The 20,877-nt window shown below is 42.6% G+C and overlaps 1 protein-coding gene across 5 annotated transcripts; it reads right to left on the bottom strand.

Annotated features, from left to right (window-relative positions):
• Positions 1 to 892: 892 nt before the first annotated feature.
• On the bottom strand, positions 893 to 19,510 carry DKK4 (dickkopf WNT signaling pathway inhibitor 4). 5 transcript variants are annotated; one of them, XM_061593147.1, is made up of 5 exons: positions 19,493 to 19,510; positions 17,392 to 17,578; positions 14,731 to 14,881; positions 4,828 to 4,977; positions 893 to 2,213 (listed from the first exon to the last, which is right to left on the bottom strand). In XM_061593147.1, exons 1-5 carry the CDS (start codon positions 19,501 to 19,503, stop codon positions 1,963 to 1,965), a joined length of 750 nt encoding a protein of 249 aa, XP_061449131.1. In that variant the 5' UTR covers positions 19,504 to 19,510; the 3' UTR covers positions 893 to 1,962. The 5 variants fall into 5 exon arrangements, with proteins under 5 accessions (XP_061449131.1, XP_061449134.1, XP_061449133.1 ...); XM_061593150.1 differs by lacking the exon at positions 19,493 to 19,510 and adding an exon at positions 18,045 to 18,165; XM_061593149.1 differs by lacking the exon at positions 19,493 to 19,510 and adding an exon at positions 17,933 to 18,018.
• Positions 19,511 to 20,877: the final 1,367 nt, after the last annotated feature.

The raw sequence follows: 20,877 nt of genomic DNA, 5'->3' as shown, positions 1-20,877 counted from the left end.
CTGTAGCCAACTGGATCTACCTGATGTTCCATCCAACTCACATTTAACTAGCTTGCTAATCAGAATATCATGGGGGCACTTTGTCAAAAGCTTGCTGAAGTCAAGATATATTGCCAAGGGTTCTCTCACACAGGCACTGCTCAGGCTAAGACCTGCTTAGCAATGCAGCAAGATGGCTCTCCTCCGTGCCTCCAAACTGTACCCTAGGGCCTTTGCATAGGGGGTGGACTATTTAATTTACATGTGGTTGCTTGTACACTGGTGTTCAGGAATAGTACCTAGTTATGTGAGCTGCTGTAATGGTGAGGGGAGACTTCTTACCTGTTGCCAGAGCAATTGGTACAAGAAGCAGCTACCCCCATTTAGGTAACAGCTGCATAGGCTTGCCAGAGGCACCTTCCTAACTGCTGTTGGGAGAGTGAGCACATTACTGGGGTGAGGAATAGATGGCCCTGCTGAGTCTGCTGGCCTAAAACTCCCATCATCTCTGACTATTGAACCATGCTGGCTGAGGCTGATGGGAGTTGAAGCCCAACCACATCTGAAGGTCTACACTACTTGATGGACCTCCTAGGCAGCTCTTAACATCTGCTTCCTTGTTTTAGTGACCATTCTGGCCACCAGAATGTCTCCTTTGCAGGCCTGGCCCAACCATTAGGCAGAGTGAAGCAGAGGCCTCCAGCAGCTGGAAGCGAGGGGTGGTGAGGAGTTAGACCTGCAAGTGCCAGACAGCTTGCTCTGTGGCCCCTAAGCTAGGCTGCTGCCTGGTTGCCATAACTGAAGAAAGAGCTGGCTTCTGTTTGTGGAATTGGGAGGGGGAATGACATCCTTCATTCCCGCCAGCTAGAGCTGGGTAAGCCCTCTCCCTTTGACTTGAGAGAGATGCAAATACTTTTTCCATTTTTTAATTTTTATTATTTTTCACTCATGACAAGCACTGACATCAAGAGATGTAAACAAAACAAGTAGGACATAGCAAGTTACGGAAATATGGTACCAAAAGCATCATATGGGGCTTAGCACTGCCCTTTTCTCTTACAGGTAAGTGGATTACAGTCAATTCACTTCGATTACCTTACAAGAAGGTATACTATGTCCCTTGTTTTCTTTTCCTATTGGTCAGTTTGGTAAAGCAGACTTGTGTTTTTATTCTGTATGAAAAGAGTCAGTGTTTACAGAAAAGTGATGTTGCTTCACATAAGTAACAAATGCATTCAGCATTACACTTGTTTGTCTCCTTTGCCACACACAGATTACGCGACATGGCCATGTACCACAATCACTATAAGGAAGTTTCTATTGTCATGTTTCTTTACCAACATAGATATTTAAAACTAAGTTTCTACCCTGTCTCACTGCAATGCAGATATAAGGTGCCAAACTAAACAAAAGTACACGGGAGCAATTCATAATAAATCATTAAACTAGGCAAGGTCAAAACTTACAAACCACCTGTTTTAAAAGTGAGCAAATGCACCTCTCTGGTAGATTATTCCATAATCCATGTGCCACCATCAAAATGGCCACCCTCTCTTGCCTCACCAACCAAAACTCCATCAGTGGTGGGACCACACAGACAGCCTTTGAAGCAGAGTAACGTTCCCAGTGATGTTTGTATGGGAAGAGAAGATTTTTGAGCCACCTCATCCCAGACTGTAGAGTTTTAAAGGCCAAAACTAGGACTTTTAGTTAAGCAAGAAACAAACATCAACACTGCAGGGTCTCCTCTTGACTAAATAGATGCTGTTCAAGTATCAAAAGCTAAAATGAGACACACATTAGGGGGAGTAACAAGCTATCTGAAGGTAGCCATTTGTCTACCCTACAAAGCAGCAACAGTGAAAGGAGTGCAAAGATATATGGTGCGGGAATAAGTTTTTCCATCACGTTCAATGCATCTTTCGCTTATATTAACTTCAGAGGATTAGGACATTATCTGACTGATAATGCTCTAGAAGTCCGTCAGTTTTTCCTGCAGACTCGTAAGCGTGATCGCTGGGATGCACCAGTGGGGTGCTGTTGACAAGACAACCCCGGGCCACAGTCACACCGCTGGAAGATTTCGGGTCCTTGAACACTGTCCTTCTGGCCTCGTCTGGAGCACACCTGACCCTCCGCGAGAACAGGCTTGCAGATCTTGGCCCAGAAATGGCGAGCACAGCAGAGGCCTGGGGCACAGTCAGACGTGCGGAGGCAACTCTCCCCCTCCCGAGCTGCAGGGAAATTCAAATGGCACACAATTAAAATCCATCTGTGAACACCTGATGGGGGCATGGCTAAGTCAGAAAGGACTATCACCAGCAGTCAGCATGGTTGGGCAGTTGCCAAGGCAGCTACCCCCTTCTCTGTGCCACCATCAAAATAGAGGCAAGCACAGGGTGCAGTGTCAGGCACAGCCTCTTGCTTGCTCACTTGCATCTCCCACAAAAGGCCAAAGGGAGAAAATTAGGAATAGGAGGAAGGACCAAGGGAGTCTTCTCAACCCCCCTGAAGCTGGCACTGTTATGGCCTGAAGTTATATTTCCCCTAACCCTTCCAGCCTTGTTTCATTTTCCATCTTTGATCTCTGCCCTGTTCTGGCCCTAGCATCCTCTGATCCTGCATTGAGCAGGGGGTTGGACTTGATGGCCTTACAGGCCCCTTCCAACTCTACTATTCTATCATTCTATGATAGCGCCCAGTAGCTTGCGTTGAAAGCTAGTGTGGTGCAAAGGTCCATGTGTTAGACTTAAGACTGGACAGAGCTGGCTTCAAGGTTCCTTTCCTTTGGTAATGCTAAGCCAGTCTCTTCCCTTGCCCTACTTCACAGGGTTGTTGTGAGGATAAAAAGCATACTGAGCTCCTGGGAGGAAAGACAGGATAAAACTGTGATACATGACATTTGACCAGTAGGTATGAACACAGGGCCCACTTACTGCTTTCCATTTGTACTGTACTCATCTCCTAAAGCCCTGTTTACCTAATTGGCTGCTTACAGGTGTTCTGCTGCCCTAACAAACTATGAAGGATCCAAGAGTCCAGTCCTGGCTTAGCATCCATCCTCACTGAACCTGCAAGACACCTCCCCCCCAGCTCATATTTCTGATTATATATAGCTATGCCCCCAAGTCACAGTCTGGGGCTGCTGTTCAATCAAGAGCAGCCCTGGTGACCATTAAGATCAATCGGAAATGTAAAACTTTGTGCAAAGCACAACCAGGTATCCAACACAGATACCATGTGTGCTCATATGTCAAGGTAGACAACTGCGTAGGAGACACTCGTGGTGGCCCCTCCACAGTTACAGATCTTCCTGCAACCAATTAGCCCCCTCCTGGAGCATCTAGGGCTAAGCACCATAGAGTGGGGATAGCCAAGGTGGCTCCCCCTCCGTTCACCCAGCATTAGATTCCAACTCTCTTCAGGCCCCAGCCAGCATGGCCAGGGATGATGGAAGCTGGGATCCAGCAAGATCTGGAGGGCATCACCTTGGCTACTCTTGGTCTACAAGGGTCTGATGCATAGCACACCATCTTCACAAAATAAAGGCTAATAAACCAGTGGGTGGGCAGGCCATGCTCCAAATAAATCAGAATAGCAGCCTGCAAGCTAATATACATTTAATATAGATTTCTACCAAAGTGAAAAGCCTTTAACAGTCCGTATCATACAGAGGAAGAGTGTTGAAACAGGTGTCAAAAGGCATGAAGGGTTTGGTGGTGCACGGGCAAAGCCCAGTGGGGTAAAGCCTTTGGACAGCAGGCAAGAGGACTGTGTCAGATTTATGAAGACTGGATGTGGGGAACTTTTGGCCCTCCGAATGTTGCTGACTACAACTCCCATTAGCCCCAGCAAGCATGGTCAATGGCCACGGATGGTTCAGATAGCCTTTGCCTATCTGGTGCCCTCCAGATATTTTGCACTGCAATGCCCATCAGCCCCACCCAGCGCAGCTGTATTATGCTGAAGTCTGAAACATCTGGAAGGCACCATTTTAAATTTTATTAATAATATTTATACACTGCTTAATATGAAAAATTCCCAAACAATTCACATAAATCCCAACATCAGTACCAAAAATATCAACAGTAAAATATCGATAAAACCAAGCCGTGTGATTAACCTTAGGAGCCAGGGAAAGCCTGAATAAAAAGATGGATCTTCAGGAGCGTTTAAAATTTGCCGTTGCTTCCGTCGGAGGAATTGCACATGGGAGAGTGCTCTAGAGCAGCCTTTCCCAACCTTTGGGTTCCCAGATGTTGCTGGACTACAGCTCCCATAATTCCTGACCATTGGCCATGTTGGCTGGGGCTAATGGGAGTTGTAGTATTGCAACATCTGGGGACCCAAAGGTTGGGAAAGGCTGCTCTAGAGGGTGGGTGCCACTCCCAACAAGGCCTGCTTTCAAGAGGTCATAGAGCAGGGGCAGAAAACCTTTTCAGCCCAAGAGCCACCTCCCTTCTGGGCAACATTCCAAGGGCCACATACCAGTAACTTTAGCTTTCTACAATAGGGTAGTTTTTATACATGCACTCACACACCCCTCTCCATCCAGACAAGCAAGAGGCATTAAGTTCAAGGACAAACTCCAGCCACGCTAGAAATACTCTGGGTATTGCCTGGGAAAAGGTTGGAGGGTCAGATGGGTGGAGGTCTGTGTCCAGCTCCTGGGACAGACCTTCCCCACCACCATCATAAAGGTTGGGAAAGGCCAGTTTAGGGCTATCAAACCAACTCTAAGAGTGATAAACCATGTCTTGGTATCTGTGTAAATTAAATTATTTACTTTTAATATATCCCCCCCATCTGAAGCTTTGGCTTCCTTTTTGCTGCAGACTTTTTCCTTACCTCTGTTGCTGGGCGTTTGAGTATTTCCTTTCTTCAGGCTGTGGCTTGCTGAAACCGGGCACTGGAGTACGTCTTTTGAACTCGAGCCAGCCTGCTTATCACACTTCTTTTCTTCAACCAGGGTCACCTTTTCAGTCTGACTGCACACTTCTGGCAGGGAAGATGATAGCAACTAGGGTTACCAGATCTCCGGTTTTTGCCCAGAGATGCCGGGGGGGGGGCTCTTGGGTCTCCAGGTAAGTAACCCCAATCTCTGGACTTTTAGCTTTTATTTTTTTAAAAATTAAGTTTTTAGGTGATCTGGTTTAAGAGATATACACCAAAATGTCAGTCCCCCCTTCAAATTCTGTTAGTACCTGCGCTCTAATCCCCGGCCTTTCAGGAGTTTAGCCATTAAGTGAAGTCAGGGTTGTGATTGACAAGGGATTTGTTGACCTCCGAGCAAGTTCTGAAAACAGTTTCCTTTTCCTGCTTGTCTGCACATAAGGAAATCGGTAAACATATAGCTTTCAGCAGCATAAAGAGTGCTTTTTCTGTGCAGGATCTGAATACATTGGGACTTGCTTCTGAGTAATTTTATTTATTTATTATCATTATTTTTACCCCGCCCTTTTTCCAAAACTGGAACTCACGGCGGCTTCCAGATAAAAGCACACATATAATTAAAAACATACAAAAGTCTAGATTAAAATCAAATTAAACAATTTACAGTATTAAAACCATTCATACATACAGTTAAAATAATTCAAACTCAGTTTAAAATAATACAGTTAGGCAACAGCAATGCAGCACCCTTCAAGACCTGTCCTTAACAGCTTTCAGTTCCAAAGGCTTGTTGGAATAAAAAAGTCTTTGCTTGCCGACGGAAGGAGTAAACATGTATAGGATTGCACAAGAACCAGAAGATCACAGCATGATCTTGGTAGGCATGCAGAGTAAACAATTTCAGTTATGACTATAATAAAAGTATACATGCAGGCAGGGCTGGAGCAAGATTGTGGCCAGGTTGGGCCCTAGCCAAGGGCCCCTCTTTAGGATGGGAGGGTGGCACTCCCATTCTGTGATCCATGGCAGCATCTGGTCCTGCAATCCAACCTGCTGCGGATCATGGAGAGGGAGCTCCCAGGAACTACCCCAATACAGAGAGTGTGGGCTTCAATAATCCTACCCACCCACCCCACCTACCTCTCCTGTCATTGTGAATGCATGCCTGCTATCATCAAAGATGGCAGTGGGAGCTTTCCTAAGGGGCTGACACCTCTGCTGTCATCTTTGTTGATGGCAGACATGAGTGCTATGTGTGCACATTGTTCACACAACACAAGAGGTGGTTGGGGTGCACGGGCAGGCTTAGTAGCCCCGTGCCATCTGTATGGGATGTGTGTGTTGGGCTACGGCATTGCAGGCCTGGACTGCATGCAGGGTTTTTTTTAATTACCTACCAAAAATAGCATATTATACATTTTATATTTCAAATAAGTTTTGAACAGAAATTTTAAAAAGTACATGCTGCAGCTTATGATGCCATTACAATGTCTTATGCTTTTCTAATTATAAGGAGTCAAACAAGTTTAAATTTTCCTTAGCTGTTGAAGAAGGCAGTTTATTTGTCTTATTCATAGTCTGTTTTGAAAACCTTCCCAGTATGAAGCATTAATCCTATACTCACTTTTCTGGGAGGAAAGTTGCAATGCTAATTCCACATACCTGAGAGTAAACCCCATTGAATTCAGCAGGGCTTACTTTTGAGTAGACATGGTTAGGATTGTGCTGTAAATCATTGGGACTTTTGAGTGAACATAGCAAAAGATTGTGTTTGTGTTGTAAATCTTGGGGTTGTTTTGGAAAAAGAAGACAATGGAAGAAATGTTTATAGTGCTATTGGTTATGGAAGATGGGGTTAGGTGGGGAGAAGCACAATGGGACATTGAAGAATATGTTGTAGGTATTTTTATAATTATGATGTTTGGTTTGTTTTATTTATTCTGTTATTATGTTATGTATATTGTTGAGATTTATTGTTTACTTATGTTTATTTAAAATGTGATGTATTGCTTTCCCTTTTAATTGTACCAAATATGAATTGTATATTATACATTGTATATTGATTGTTATGGTTGTAAACCGCCCAGAGAGCTTCGGCTATGGGGTGGTATAGAAATTTAATAAATAAATAAATCTTTCTCTCCCCCCTCCAATCCTTTTTTTTAAAGCAATTAGGCAGGGCTTACTTAAGTGTCACTGCTTTTATTTGGCAGGAAACAAATACTGATTTTAAAAAAATGTTCTACAATGACCAACTGGTTTTGACAATGAACTATTATATGGGGTGTATGTATTTTTACATCTCCAGTGTATGCATATACAGAATATTTCCAACAACCCTGTGAGGTATGGTTGGAAACCAAAGCAGGTAACAACAAGAAATAAAGTCAATTAAAATCCATAAAACAAGTAATAAACAGTTGCAAAACAACTCAAAGTGGCCCGATCCTGAATGTTGGGTTGGGTGAGTGCAGTTCCTTATCACTGAATTTCAGTCCTGTGCATGCTTCCCTATCAAAGCCCCATTGAACACATTGGGACTAGGACTGCATAGAATCCATTGCATAGGATTGCATTATAAATACCTTTACAGTTTGTGTAAATAATAAATATCTTTGACATTCATGCTTATATAAATATTTCTTCACACTATGTCTTGATATGTATCTGTTTTCATACTATAGTTGTACGTTATTTCCTCTACATTTTAAGTGTGCCCTTCTTCCTTGGGATGGTCATGGTCCCCCTCTGTTGTTTTCATCCTGAAGGGCAGATAGGCTGAGAGATGGTGAGTAGCACAAAGTCATAGGGTTGCCATATTGCCCAGTTAGCCGGTTTTTACCCGGATTCTTTGCATGCCACCCGGCGACCGTTTAGCCCCTTAGGTGGCCCGGATTCTCAGCTTTAATTTTTTAAAAAAAGTTTCTAGGTGGTCCAGTTCTCGAGATATACATAAAAACATCAGCTGACTGTTAAATCTTTCTTTAAACAGTACTGTATAGCGCTTCGTAGCTTTAATCCCGCCCGTTCAGGATTGCAGCCAATCAGTGAAGCCAGGGTTGCATTTGGTTGACCTGAGGCAGTGTCTCATTGCAATGCCAGAAAATGGTGGTTTCCCCCCGTTTATCTGAAAATCTCATAAATTGGGTAAGTATATACATTTCAGGTTTTTTTCCTCTTGTGTGCAGGAGTCAGATCCTGGGCAGTGTTTTGAAAACCTTCCCAATACTTGCTTTTTGTAAAAGCAATGCTAATCCCATATGCCCAGAGTAAATCCCATTGAATTCAATAGGACTTACTTTTGAGTAGACATGGTTATGAATGTGCTCAAAATCAATGGGACTTTGGAGTGAATGTAAAAAAGAATTGTGTTTGTGTTCTAACTCTTTCTCTCTTCCCTCCAGTCCTATTTTAAAGCAAGTAGGCAGGGCTTACTTAGGTATTACAGTTTTTATTCTGTAGGAAACTAATACTGATTTTTTAAAAACTAATACTGATTTTTCTGCAATGACCAACTGGTTTTTTGACAATAAACTATTATATGGGCTGTATGTATTTATACATCTGCAGTGTGTGTGTGTGTGTGTGTGTGTGCATGTATGGAGTGTTTCCAACAACCCTGTGAGGTAGGGTTGGAAACCAAGGCAGCTCACAACAAGAAATAAAGCCATTTAAAATCCAATAACCATAAAAACAAGTATAAACAGTTGCAAAACAGCATAAAGTGGCATGATTTGGAATTTTGGGTTGTGTGAATGAAGTTGCTTATCACTTGAGGTTGCATTTCTGTCCCTGTTTGAGTAAGCCCCACTGAATACACTGGGACTTGCTTCTGAATAAATAAACCTAGGATTGCACTATAAATATCTTTACAGTTTATGTAAATAATAAATATATTTGATAGTCATGCTTATATAAATATTTCTTCATTTATCATATTTTTGGTTTTTGGTTAGGAATCCTGACTGGTTGTGAGATGCTTAGTTTTCTGCCTTACTCATAGGAATCTTGTTGTTGGTATGGTGTTGCATTTAAGAAATCATGGTATGAAATGGCCTGAATCAGTATAAGGCAGATTCCTTGGTTCCTAAAAGTGGGAAGAGACTCAAGGGCCACAGTGACTCCAACATTTATTTATGTATTTTTATTTACAACATTTATATACCGCTTTATTTTAAACAGGGCCGGCTCCAGGAATGCGGGGGCCCTTGGGCATTAGCCTGCCCTGGGTTCCTCTGCTTCCCTTCCGCAATCCCGCGGATCGCAAGACGAGCTTCCGAACCGCCCGCCATCCCCCGCCATCCCCAGGTCTTCACCTACCTTTCTCTGCTGTTCACGCAGGGTTGCCATCAATAAAGATGGCAGCCGAGGTTTCCGTAAGGGACTGAAGCCTTTGCTGCCATCTTGGTTGATGGCATGCAGCGCGCATTGTTGCCATCAACCAAGATGGCTGCAGAGGCTTCAGTCCCTTACAGAAACCTCGGCCGCCATCTTTATTGATGGCAACCCTGCGTGAACAGCAAAGAAAGGTAGGTGAAGTGCGAGGGATGGCGGGTGGCTCCGAAGCTCATCTTGCGATCCACGGCATCGCGTAAGGGGAGCGGAGGGCCCCTTAGGGGCCCCCCAGGGGCTCCTAGAGCTGCGGGGCCCTCAGGCCAGTGCCCAACCTGGCAGCCCTTTGGAATTGGTCCTGATTGTAAAAAATCTCAAAGCTGCTAGGGTTTTTTTAGTTTGGGTTTTTGGTTATGAATCCTGACTGGTTGTGGGATGCTGAGTTTTCTGCCTTACTCATAGGAATCTTGTTGTGGTTGGTATGGTATTACATTTAGGAAAGTGTTACTGCCTTTTGTGTTGGTTTTTTCCTATTTGCATTTCACTTATCTTTAACCTCACTCCGTTACAGCCATAGAAGCAACAGCAGCATATGCAAGGTAATTAACTCCCATTAGTGATAAGAGCAAGAATTTATAATTATTATTTTAATTAAAACAAGAGGCTTATGAGTACTTTGAAGAGGACCAGTTATTTACTTTCTTTCTGAGCCCAGGACTGGGTCTTTCATGAAGCCCGGGGGGGGGGAGCAGGAGAGTAGTCGATAAGACAGACATCCTGGCATTGGTAATCTAATTAGCAAGGTATGTGTGGGGTTGTTGCCACAGCTTGGAAAAGTTACTTTTTAAAACTACAACTCCCATCAGCCCCAGCCAGCATGGCCACTGGATTGGGCTGATGAGAGTTGTAGTTCAAAAAAGTAACTTTTCCAAGCTCTGGTTGTTGCACACTTCCAGGCCCAGTTTCATTATGAGTATGGAGGTGGAACCTGTGTAGATGTGGTTGATCAAAGGGAGAAGAAATTTTGAGTTAAGCAAAGCTCTGCTTTTATAAAACCTAAGAAACATACAGATACTTTGGATGTCTGAGTGCCTGCACCAGTGGAATACTGGAGGAACTTGTAAAACTTGCTGCAACAGTATTTAGAACTGAGCATGTGGTGTGAAAGACTCCTTTTCCTAACATTTTGGCTTCTTGTTTTTCTCCACCCACCACATCTCTGAAATATATCGTATATGTAATGGTTAACCATACTAAAAAATGTAAGTAAGTTTATTTTGGTCAATGACTGGCAAAGGTTAACCGTACTGCTGCCCTGACTTACTTCATGTTTGTTGCTATTTTGTGTTTTTATTATGTTTTTATATTGATTGTGTATTTTTATAGTTTTTATTATATTTGTAAGCTGTGCTGAGCTCTGTTTTTAACAGCAGAAGGGCAGGATATAAATCCTCTTAATCAATCAATAAATATTCCATAGTGTTGGAAACTAGAGTATAGGCATTTAAGGCTGAAAATGTTGCTTTTTAAAAAAAGATTTCTCACATCTTTCCCCAGTTTTTGGTGGTAATTCCTAGGCACAAAAACAAAACAACTGGACAATCCAAATATTAATACGCAAATATTTGCATAATATGCAAATAAAATGTGCATAATTTGCATAATATGCAAATTAGCCTGCCCAGATTTGTGGAACTGGAATATGGCAATCCTACATAGTCACCAAGTATACTTTGTAACTGATCTCCATTTTAAAAATTAATTAAAATAATTTATATGCAAGCAAAGTTTATGAAGTAATGCAGATCCACATAATACATTTAAAGCACACCCAACTTGCATTTAAAGAACATGACTTCCTCCAGAGAATCTTGGGAAATGTAGTTTCCCCCTCACAGTTATACTTCCCACCAACCTTAACAAACTATATTTCCCAGGATTCTGTGGCGGGATTCATGTGCTTCAAATGTATGTTGAACGTGCTTTAACTGTATGGTGTGGATCTGCCCTAGTATAGTGCACATTCATTAGTGAATTTAAAAGAACAATTTAAAAGAGACTTTTTTAAACAGGGCAAGGGCTGTAGCTTAGTGGTAGGGCACATGCTTTGCATGCAAAGGTTCAAAATTCGATATCTGGAGGATACTATTGTCTGGAATCCTGGAGGGCCAATGCTAATCCATATTATCAGTACTGAACTAGATAGTACCAAATGGCCTCAGTCGGTATAAGGGAGATTCCTTTGTTCCTAAAAGTGGAAAGAGATCCAAGGGCCACAGTGACTCTGAAATTTATTTATGTATTTTATTTACAACATTTATATACTACTTTATTATTTTTAAAAAAACCTCAAAAGTTTACAGAAGGAATTAAAACAATAAAATTATTGGCAAAACCAGTTAAAGACAGGTATTTAAAAACATTCAAAATAAAAACCAACAAATGAGTTAAAAACAGATAAAAAACACAATAGCTTCTACATGACTGGGTAGGCTTGCCTAAACAAAAAATGTTTTTAGCAGGTGCCGAAAAGAGTAAGATGAAGGCATCTGCCTAATGTCAATAGGCAGGGAGTTCCAAAGTGTAGGTGTTGCCACACTAAAGGATTGATTTCTTACAAGAGCAGAACAAGTACTATGTGGCAGCCATTACATGGAAAGCACATCTTGAACTTGGCCTGGTGGCAAATTGACAACCAGTGCAGATTTCAGAGTAGAGGTATGATGTGCTGACAGGGTCTCATTCATGTCAACAATTGTGCTGCAGCATTCTGCACTAACTGCAGCCCCCCATGTCAGGTTGTGCTGCATGGGGATTTCTGTGACCTTGGCTGACTAGCTGCCAGGTTTTTTTAGTTTTGATTAGGAACCCTGACTAGTTTGGGGATGCTGAGTTTTCTGCCTTACTCATAGGAATCTTGTTGTGGTTGGTATGGTATTGCATTTAGGGAATCATTACTGTCTTTTATTTTTCTATTGGCATTTCATTTACCTCTGACCTCACTCCCTCACATCCATAGAAGCAGCAACAGTGGTTCCATGCATTCAGTTCAACCCCCTTAAACCCACTGATGCACCTTGTTGGTTGCAAGACAGTTTGTTTCTTGCCCAATAGTGGTAAAAGAGAATTCACATACTGGGAAGTGTGGCTTCAATTGCTATTATTCCCAAGCTGCTGCCTGTGAAGGTAGACCAAACCATGCATATTTTTTATCTGTCAGTTATTACTCATTGCAATTGTGTTAGCTGTCAAAGTGAGTTTATAGCAGCCCACATGGTAGGCATGAAAGGGCAGAGAATCTTTTTGACTCTTACTCATTTCTCAAACCTCTCCCTGCAGTGAAAGGTCAAGTTTGGAGCAGCAACATTAAAAGGCAAAGGCAGGGCATTCCAGGCAGGGGGTTGCCAACTCTGCTTTGATATGGATATCTTTGCAGAAGATCCCTAGTCAAGGCTTACCAACAGCACAATCCAAACTATATCTACTCAGAAGTAAGTCCTATTGAGTTCGCTTAGTTCCTCAGTAAGTGTGTTTAGAACTGCAGCATTCAGGGGCATCCATCTTTACTCCCGAGTGCTCCCATCTAACATCTCCACAACACTAGGCTCCCTTCTTCCTACAACAGCCTTTGGTGACTGGCCTTAAACCCTTCTTGCCAGAAACAAGTAGGCAAGATTAAATGTTTCCTACCCAGGCTCTCTCAGGTGAAAATAAATGATCCCGTCACTTCAGCTGGATGTGGGAACACCCTAATTTAGCTACGATTTTTATCTTAATTTCCAATCAGAACTTTTGTTTGTTTGAGTGGTATGCTCCAAGCAACTGTGGTTGATGCTTAACGTGTCATGCTTAATGACATCACTAGCGCCCGCTCCTGAAATCTCAGGGTTTGGGATGCTTCTGACCTGGAAACTCTAATAGCAATGTGTTTCTGAAACTGAGTTAGAAACACTGGTCTATCTAGCCCAGAGGTATTTTACCCCCAACAGGCAGCAGCCCTTTAAGGTCTCCACCAAAAGCTATTCCTGGTTCTGGTAATAAAATCCAGTGTCCTCCAGGTATTTAGGACTACAACTCCCATCAGCCCCAGCCAGCACAGCTGTGCTCCCATCAGGTGCAACACAGATGGTCGTGCTGGCTGGGGCTGATGGGAGTTGCAGTTCAAAACATCTGGAGGGCACCAGGTTGGTGAAGGCTTTGCTAGAGACTGATCCTGCAAGCTTGTGCATGCAAGAAATAAGAGACCAGAAGTGCAGATGGATTCCAGTGCCTTCTGTTCTATGTGGTTGCCTGCACACTTGTTTATGTCCATCCTTCCAAATGCAAATATGTATATATACCTGTCTGTATGTTTGTATAGAGAGCCAGTGTGGCGTAGTGGTTAAGGTGCTGGACTAAGACCTGGGAGACCAGGGTTTGAATCCCCACACAGCCATGAAGCTCACTGGGTGACCTTGGGCCAGTCCCTGCCTCTCAGCCTCAGAGGGAGGCAACAGTAAATCACCTCTGAATACCGCTTACTGTGAAAACCCTAGTCATAGGGTTACCATAAGTCGAAATCGACTTGAAGGCAGTCCATTTTACATGTACATGTTTGTATATCTCTCTCCAATATATTTATGGATAGTGTAGAATGTGTGCGCACAATCTTGATAATATGGAATCCCACAGGGGAGGGGTAGCCAATGTGGTGCCCGCCAGCTGTTGCTGGATTGGAGCTCCCATCCGCCCCAGCCAGCATGGACAGTGGTCAGGGGTGACAGGAGTTGCACTTCAGCAACATCAGGAGGACACCCTGATGTCTCCCCCTACTGGAGAGGGATTAGTTGAAATCCGAACTGCAGGTGTTTCCTCCGTCCCTTTTTACAGGGAAATGTAGACATTTTCCAGCCATATCAACAACAGGTTGCCAATACTTTAGCACGTGGGTGGCTAACCCCTGAGGCCCTCGAAAGGTTGCTGGAAGACAACTCCCATCATTCCTGACCATTGTGCATGCTGGCTGGGGTTGATGGTGGTGGAGAGCCACAGGATAGCTGCTACTGCTATAACACGGTCAAGTCTCTTGTGCCTCTGTGGTCCTAACCACAGACAAGAGCAATCCCCTAGCTTCCTTGCACCTCCACCCCAGTGATTTTCACACTTTAACTGTCGCAGGCAAGCACATGCCTCATCAGACTTTTATTGGTAACTGGTAGTCCCACTCAGAAAATATCACATCTCTTATGTTACAGGTTTTTCTGATATATTTTTCCTCTGCACTTGAGGCTTTATTTCAAAAACTAGACAGATGATTTATGATTATTATTAAGTGGTAGTAGGAATAACATTTATTTCCCACCCTTCATCCCAAAGGAGCCAAAAGCAGCAGACACCCATGGGCCAAAACATCAACACAATTAAAAATAAAATAAACACATTTTTACAACATTCAGGAACATTAAAAAACAGTTATTAGCTAGGGGGTAAGACAGGCAAGGATCACCTAACATGGTGAACGGTCCTCGAGGTGCAGCCACTGCTTACCATTTATGCAAAGCATCCCTGGGCAGCACATGGTGTTGCGTTGGCACCTTCTCCGCAATCCATGGCAATCAGCGCAGAAGGGCAGCTCCTCCAAGGGCTTGTGGCAGAACTTCCCAGCCGGACAGTCTTTGTCTGCCAGGCACTGGGCATCCTGTGGAGAGAAAAAGGCACGGCCAACAGTGTTAGGGGATGGCAAGGTTCAAAGAGAGACGGTGCTCCAATAGTCTTCATCAGGGCCAGCCTTACCGTGAGGCAGCCACTGTTGGAATACGTGGTTCAACTCGAACTGGTGGGTTGAGGCTGCATGGGGTTAAAAGGATAGATAGAGAGAAGACCTCCTGATTGCTAGGCTAATACCTATCCTTTGATCTCCTGCTGACTCTCCCTTCCTGCTAGACTGATATGCAGAGGATGTTGACCACATCATCCGGTCTCCTTCCTTCTTCTTCTTCCTCTTGAGAGGGAGAGCAGACATCTTCTCTTTGTCTCTCCCTCTCCTCCAAGCGTGAGGGCAGACACTAGGCTTAGGGCTTGCATCTCCAACTTTGTCAGTTAGCTAGATGTAGAACTCTTTCCTATCAAGTATTTCTTATTTTAAAGCTTAAACTCTCTGTCTGACTAATTTGCAGGGAAGGTGTAATATTTTGCAAAGATTCAAATACACAAAGCTCACTCAGACGCTCAAATACCTAATTTCACTACTCTGCAACAGCCACCTCAGGCAGGAGACAGGAGCGGCTGCCCCAGGCTGGTCCTTCTAAACCTGATGGCTATTCCACCTCTGCTGGAGGACAAAGATGTGTATGTTACATGGCCGTTCTTCCCTCCGCCCTAAACTAGCTTGCTGCCTCACGTATGGTAGAAGGAAGCTGTTGTTTCATTGGCAGTGGTAAAAAAAGATGCAAGTGCAGGCCCAGCGGGGTTCTGTACGTGCAATGAGGGAGGGGTTCCATTTTGTAACAATGGCTGTTTCCCCTCCACTGTCAGAAGCAGTAAGCTGGGAATTGCAAGTGGGAAGGGTGCTGTTGCACTTAGGCCCTGCTTAAAGGTTTCCCAGAGGCATCTGGTTAACCACTCTGTTCTGGGCTGGGCTAGGTGGGCTTTTGGCCTGATCCAGCAAGTTTTTTCTTATGTTCTTATATCCTTCACAAAATATGTTGGACCGGCTCTGGTTTTAACTCAGGTGCTTCTGTACGCATAGGAAGGGAGCACATCTGGGAAGAAATGCACTAATGATTGCTTCCTAGATCCAGCATGATCTCTACGCTCATCAGATCATGCTCTAAACTACACGCTGGGCTTAAGGGAAGCAGGCACAGCTCCAGGAGAAGTGGAGGGGTGATGGAATCCTGTCAAAGGACTGGCTGGGGAACTCAACAGAGGTGCCTTGACTGCACTCTTTTAAAAGTACATGTACTTGTTTTGAGATGGTGCAACAGCATACTCTTACTTTTCACTTATCGAAGCCAAATGTACTCTTTTTGAAATGACAAAATGATGGTAACCCTACTTGGGTGCAAGCCATTCGGCATCAGGGCTGTAGATTAAAAGGGATGGGCCTCCAGCTGTCTGAAGGGGAAGTTAGAGTTTGAAACCTTGAGGTTTTCCCACTATGGCAGAGTTCTCAGTGTAGGCGAGAAAGCAGACCTCCTGCTAGAAAGTGAGGCCCAGCTGCTGTTGCTGCTATTCTCCAGCATCTCCCAGGGTGGGAAGCTTCATTGGCTGCAAACTCAGACTGCTCCCTGGGACACACACATTTGCTTGTGTTTGTGAATGAACATTAGCAGCCACTCATTGATCATACAGTAGGAGCCAGAGTTATGATACTGAAATGCCCAGCATATCAAGAGAGGAAACAGAAGAGGAAGAGACGACAGCAGTCGCATGCTAACAGACAATGTGTCTGAGCCACCTGAGTTTGGGTCTACTCCTAATCTACCACTGCATGCAATAAGCCACAGCAATTTCTGACTTCCACAGTACCAGGTCAATCCTCTGCATGTTTATACAGAGTCAGAAGTAATTTCCATTTAACTCAACAGGATTTACTTCCAGGTTAACATACAGAGGTTCTGGCAGGAATAATATTTCCTGCCAACCTTAACCTCATCAGTCTGCAGTTTTGTTATATATATATAAATCAGTGCAATTGATATTCAACAGTACAATTGCTAATATTAACTTTACACAGAAGAAGTGTATTTACAATGGTGCAAAAATATTACACAGATGCATGTTGTCTTGACATTTATCATTCCACAGCATGGGATTCTATTCAGCTAAGTCCTACTGAGAATAGACCCAGTGAAATTAATGAATCTAAGTTAGTCATGTCTATTAACTTCAATGGGTCTACTCTGAGTAGGACTAACATTTAATTCCACCCATAATAAATACCATAATAAATACATTCCAAAAACTTACTTGGTTGCTCATTACATGCCTTTCTAAATAAGGTCATTTTAATAATTACTATAATAGACCAATTATTTTTAGAGACATCTACTACTCTCAGTTCTTTATGCATATTTTGAAGCTATCTATAGCACTTCATACAGCCCCAAAGCAGAGCTTTTGGGTTCAGAGATTACAAGCAACCTGTTATTTATTATCTTGGAGCTTTTCACCTACAAAAGTTATTTGAAGGGGGGAAAAACTCACCTTCTTGGAACTAGATACTTCAGCTGAGCCCCTGATAGCATTGAAATCCAGGATCAGAGCGGTCAACGGGGAGCAGAGGTATGCGATCCCAAGTAAGAAACTGGGTACCATCTCAACTTGATGTATCTTGTATGTCTCCTGGCACAAGGCACCAGCTCCTCTGAGTCCTTCCTCTCCGTTTCCTAGGCTAAAAGTCACACAAAAAGAATTTTGAACCTGTGGGTTATTGCCTGTCAGAAGTTGATTATCTTTCACACCTATAGCTAAAAGAGTTAAATATGTATCTGACCACTGAGCCTTCCTAGACTTATTTATAGCAATATTTCCTCACTTTTCATTCCTTTCCAGACCCCCCAGACTCTCCAAATCCCTTTGATCACTACTTCAAAACAAATGCCCAAAGTGAACTAGGAGGAGCGAAGGAAGACAACAGCCACCCCCATCTCTCCCCCAGCAATCCCTAATTGCAGCATATCAAAGTCAGTTCAAAGGTCCAGAACAAGAGAGGATGTAGGTATCAAAGGCACCTGTTGCTAATCACCTGTGTTTCCTGTGCTTTGTAATCCCTCTGTGAAAGTGGTTTTGTTCTGGGATCTGTTTTCACAGCTGACAGATGATTCATTTGGCCAAGCAGCCATACACCACATAATTACCTCTGTTATGGTTAGGAGATAGGAAAATACTGAGCATTTTGCGGTAGCTTTAAGCAGCTGTCCAGAGAGCACCTGCTGGACCAGCAACAGTCCTCCTTTGAAGGAAGGTCTCCTTCCTATTGCATCTAACACAACTGTTGTTCTAAAGAATTTAAATTCCACATCCTGGGTCCTCCTGATCCTGACTTTAATATCAACCAAACTGATCACTTTATGGAAGGTTGGTGGGCAGCACTCACACATGTGGAAACTGAAGCTGTAAACTGGACAAGCCAAATAAGGACAAAAGGATGGGCTCCTCTAGATGACTTGTGCATTCAGCATTCATCCTGATTTGTTTGCACAAAGCTTACACAGAGGTTAAATTATATCCAGTCTTTATTGAGCATTTGTTCTGATTTGTTTGCAAAGTGGTTATATGACAATGGCCATTCTAATTTGCTTGTGCAGAGGTTGTGCATCTTCCTGTTAATCTGCTGTTTATCCAACAGTTTTTACAGCATATCTACATCATTTTTCTTACCACAAAAAAGGCCTTTAAAAAACCCACACACAGATTTGTTGTGTCCTAGTGCTTTAATCGGCTCTGTTTGTGGCAACCTACTTTTCTAGTTTGCAACTGAATCCTTCCTGCAAAATACTGACAGTCTGGAGGTGACCTTTATCTTTGAACTAATTGTCTTAAAATAAATTGCTTTCTGTTACTGTTTACTTTTCATTTTATGCTAAAAGAAAATAAATAAAAGTGAGCAACCAACCAGAGAGGATAATTGTAATTATTTGGAGGCAGGGAAGGAGAGTTCTGCTTCCATGTTTTCTGGACTCTTGGTTATGTAAAAATAAATTAAATTTACTTTATCAAAAAGTTAACAAAAACATCCTATGTGATATGGAAAAGACTGTAAGCCACTCATTCAGGGGTTCCCAAATTGTGGTCCATGGACCACTAGTGGACCATGAGCTTCATTCAGGTGGTCCATGGTGTGTCTGTGGATTGGTGGTTGAAGATGGGAGATGGCACATCCATCGTATTAAATATGCGTATTGAGTTTTAATTGTATTCTTATTGCTTAATTATTTTTCAGTTCAATAAAAATACAATATAATACAATAAAATGCAATATATAAGAAATAGATGCAATAAAATACAATTTATAATTATATACAGCTTCTAGCACAGCGTGTTACAATTGCTACGTCAGGCAGAAGAATAATCAAGAGGTCTTCCTCAACAATTTTCAAGTGGTCCATGGGGGTAAAAGTTTGGAAACCCCTGCACTCATTGAATTGAACCCTTGACTGGCTGAAAGTGACTGAAAAGAGGTGAGCATTCCCAGTTCAAGCTTCAGCTATGCCATGTACTCAGTAGGTGGTCTTAGGCAAGTTCCTCCTCCTCCAGCCTCAGTTCACCTGGTTATCTCTATTATGGGAAGAAAACATTGACCTACCTTACAAGCATGATGTAGGCATTACTGGGATAACATGCCCGAGACACTCTGAATATTCTGTTGTTGTTGTTGTTGTTATGTGCCTCCAGGGCGACTACGACTTATGGCGATCCTATGAATCAGTGACCTCCAAGAGCATCTGTCATGAACCACCCTGTTCAGATCTTGTAAGTTCAGGTCTGTGGCTTCCTTTGTGGAATCAATCCATCTCTTCTTTGGCCTTCCTCTTTTTCTACTCCCTTCTGTTTTTCCAAGCATTATTATATTTTCTAATGAATCATGTCTTCTCATTATGTGTCCAAAGTATGATAACCTCAGTTTCATCATTTTAGCTTCTAGTGATAGTTCTGGTTTAATTTGTTCTAACACCCAATTATTTGTCTTTTTTTTGCAGTCCCTGGTATCTTCAAAGCTCTTCTCCAACACCACATTTCAAATGCGTTGATTTTTCTCTTATCAGCTTTTTTCACTGTCCAACTTTCACATCCATACATAGAGATCGGGAATACCATGGTCTGAATGATCCTGACTTTAGTGTTCAGTGATACATCTTTACATTTGAGGACCTTTTCTAGTTCTCTCACAGCTGCCCTCCCCAGTCCTAGCCTTCTTCTGATTTCTTGATTATTGTCTCCATTTTGGTTAATGATTGTGCCAAGATATTGATAATCCTTGAAACGTTCAATGTCCTCATTGTCAACTGTAAAGTTGCATAAATCTTCTGTTGTCATTACTTTAGTCTTTTTGACGTTCAGCTGCAGTCCTGCTTTTGTGCCTTCCTCTTTAACTTTCATCAGCATTCGTTTCAAATCATTACTGGTTTCTGCTAAGAGTATGGTATCATCTGCATATCTTAAATTATTGATGTTTCTCCCTCCAATTTTCACACCTCCTTCTTCTTGGTCCAATCCTGCTTTCCGTATATGTTCTACGTATAGATTAAATAAATAGGGTGATAAAATACACCCCTGTCTCACACCCTTTCCCATGAGGAACCAATCGGTTTTTCCATATTTTGTCCTTACAGTAGCCTCTTGTGTAGAGTATAGGTTGCGCATCAGCACAATCAAATGCTGTAGCACCCCCATTTCTAAATATTCTACTAGGATTAATGTCACATGTTAGAGTTAATTATTTCTGAAGTGTGCAAGGTACTTTACAATCATAATCAACATCATTATTATAATTGATTGATGGATTAAATTTATATCCCGCGCTTCCTCCCAGTAGGAGCCCCAAAACACTAAACACACTCTAAAACATTCTAAAAGACTTTAAAATATATTAAAACATATTTAAAAAAAGAGTTCAAAACATATTTAAAAAAACATTTAAAGCATCTTTAAAAGCTTATCTTGCCAGTACTCATATTAACCCTCTTGAGA

The sequence above is a fragment of the Rhineura floridana genome, chromosome 12, assembly GCF_030035675.1.
Source record: "Rhineura floridana isolate rRhiFlo1 chromosome 12, rRhiFlo1.hap2, whole genome shotgun sequence".
Lineage (NCBI taxonomy): Eukaryota > Metazoa > Chordata > Lepidosauria > Squamata > Rhineuridae > Rhineura > Rhineura floridana.
The sequence above is the reverse complement of the archived record's forward strand: the minus strand, read 5'-3'. Positions and strand labels throughout refer to the sequence as shown.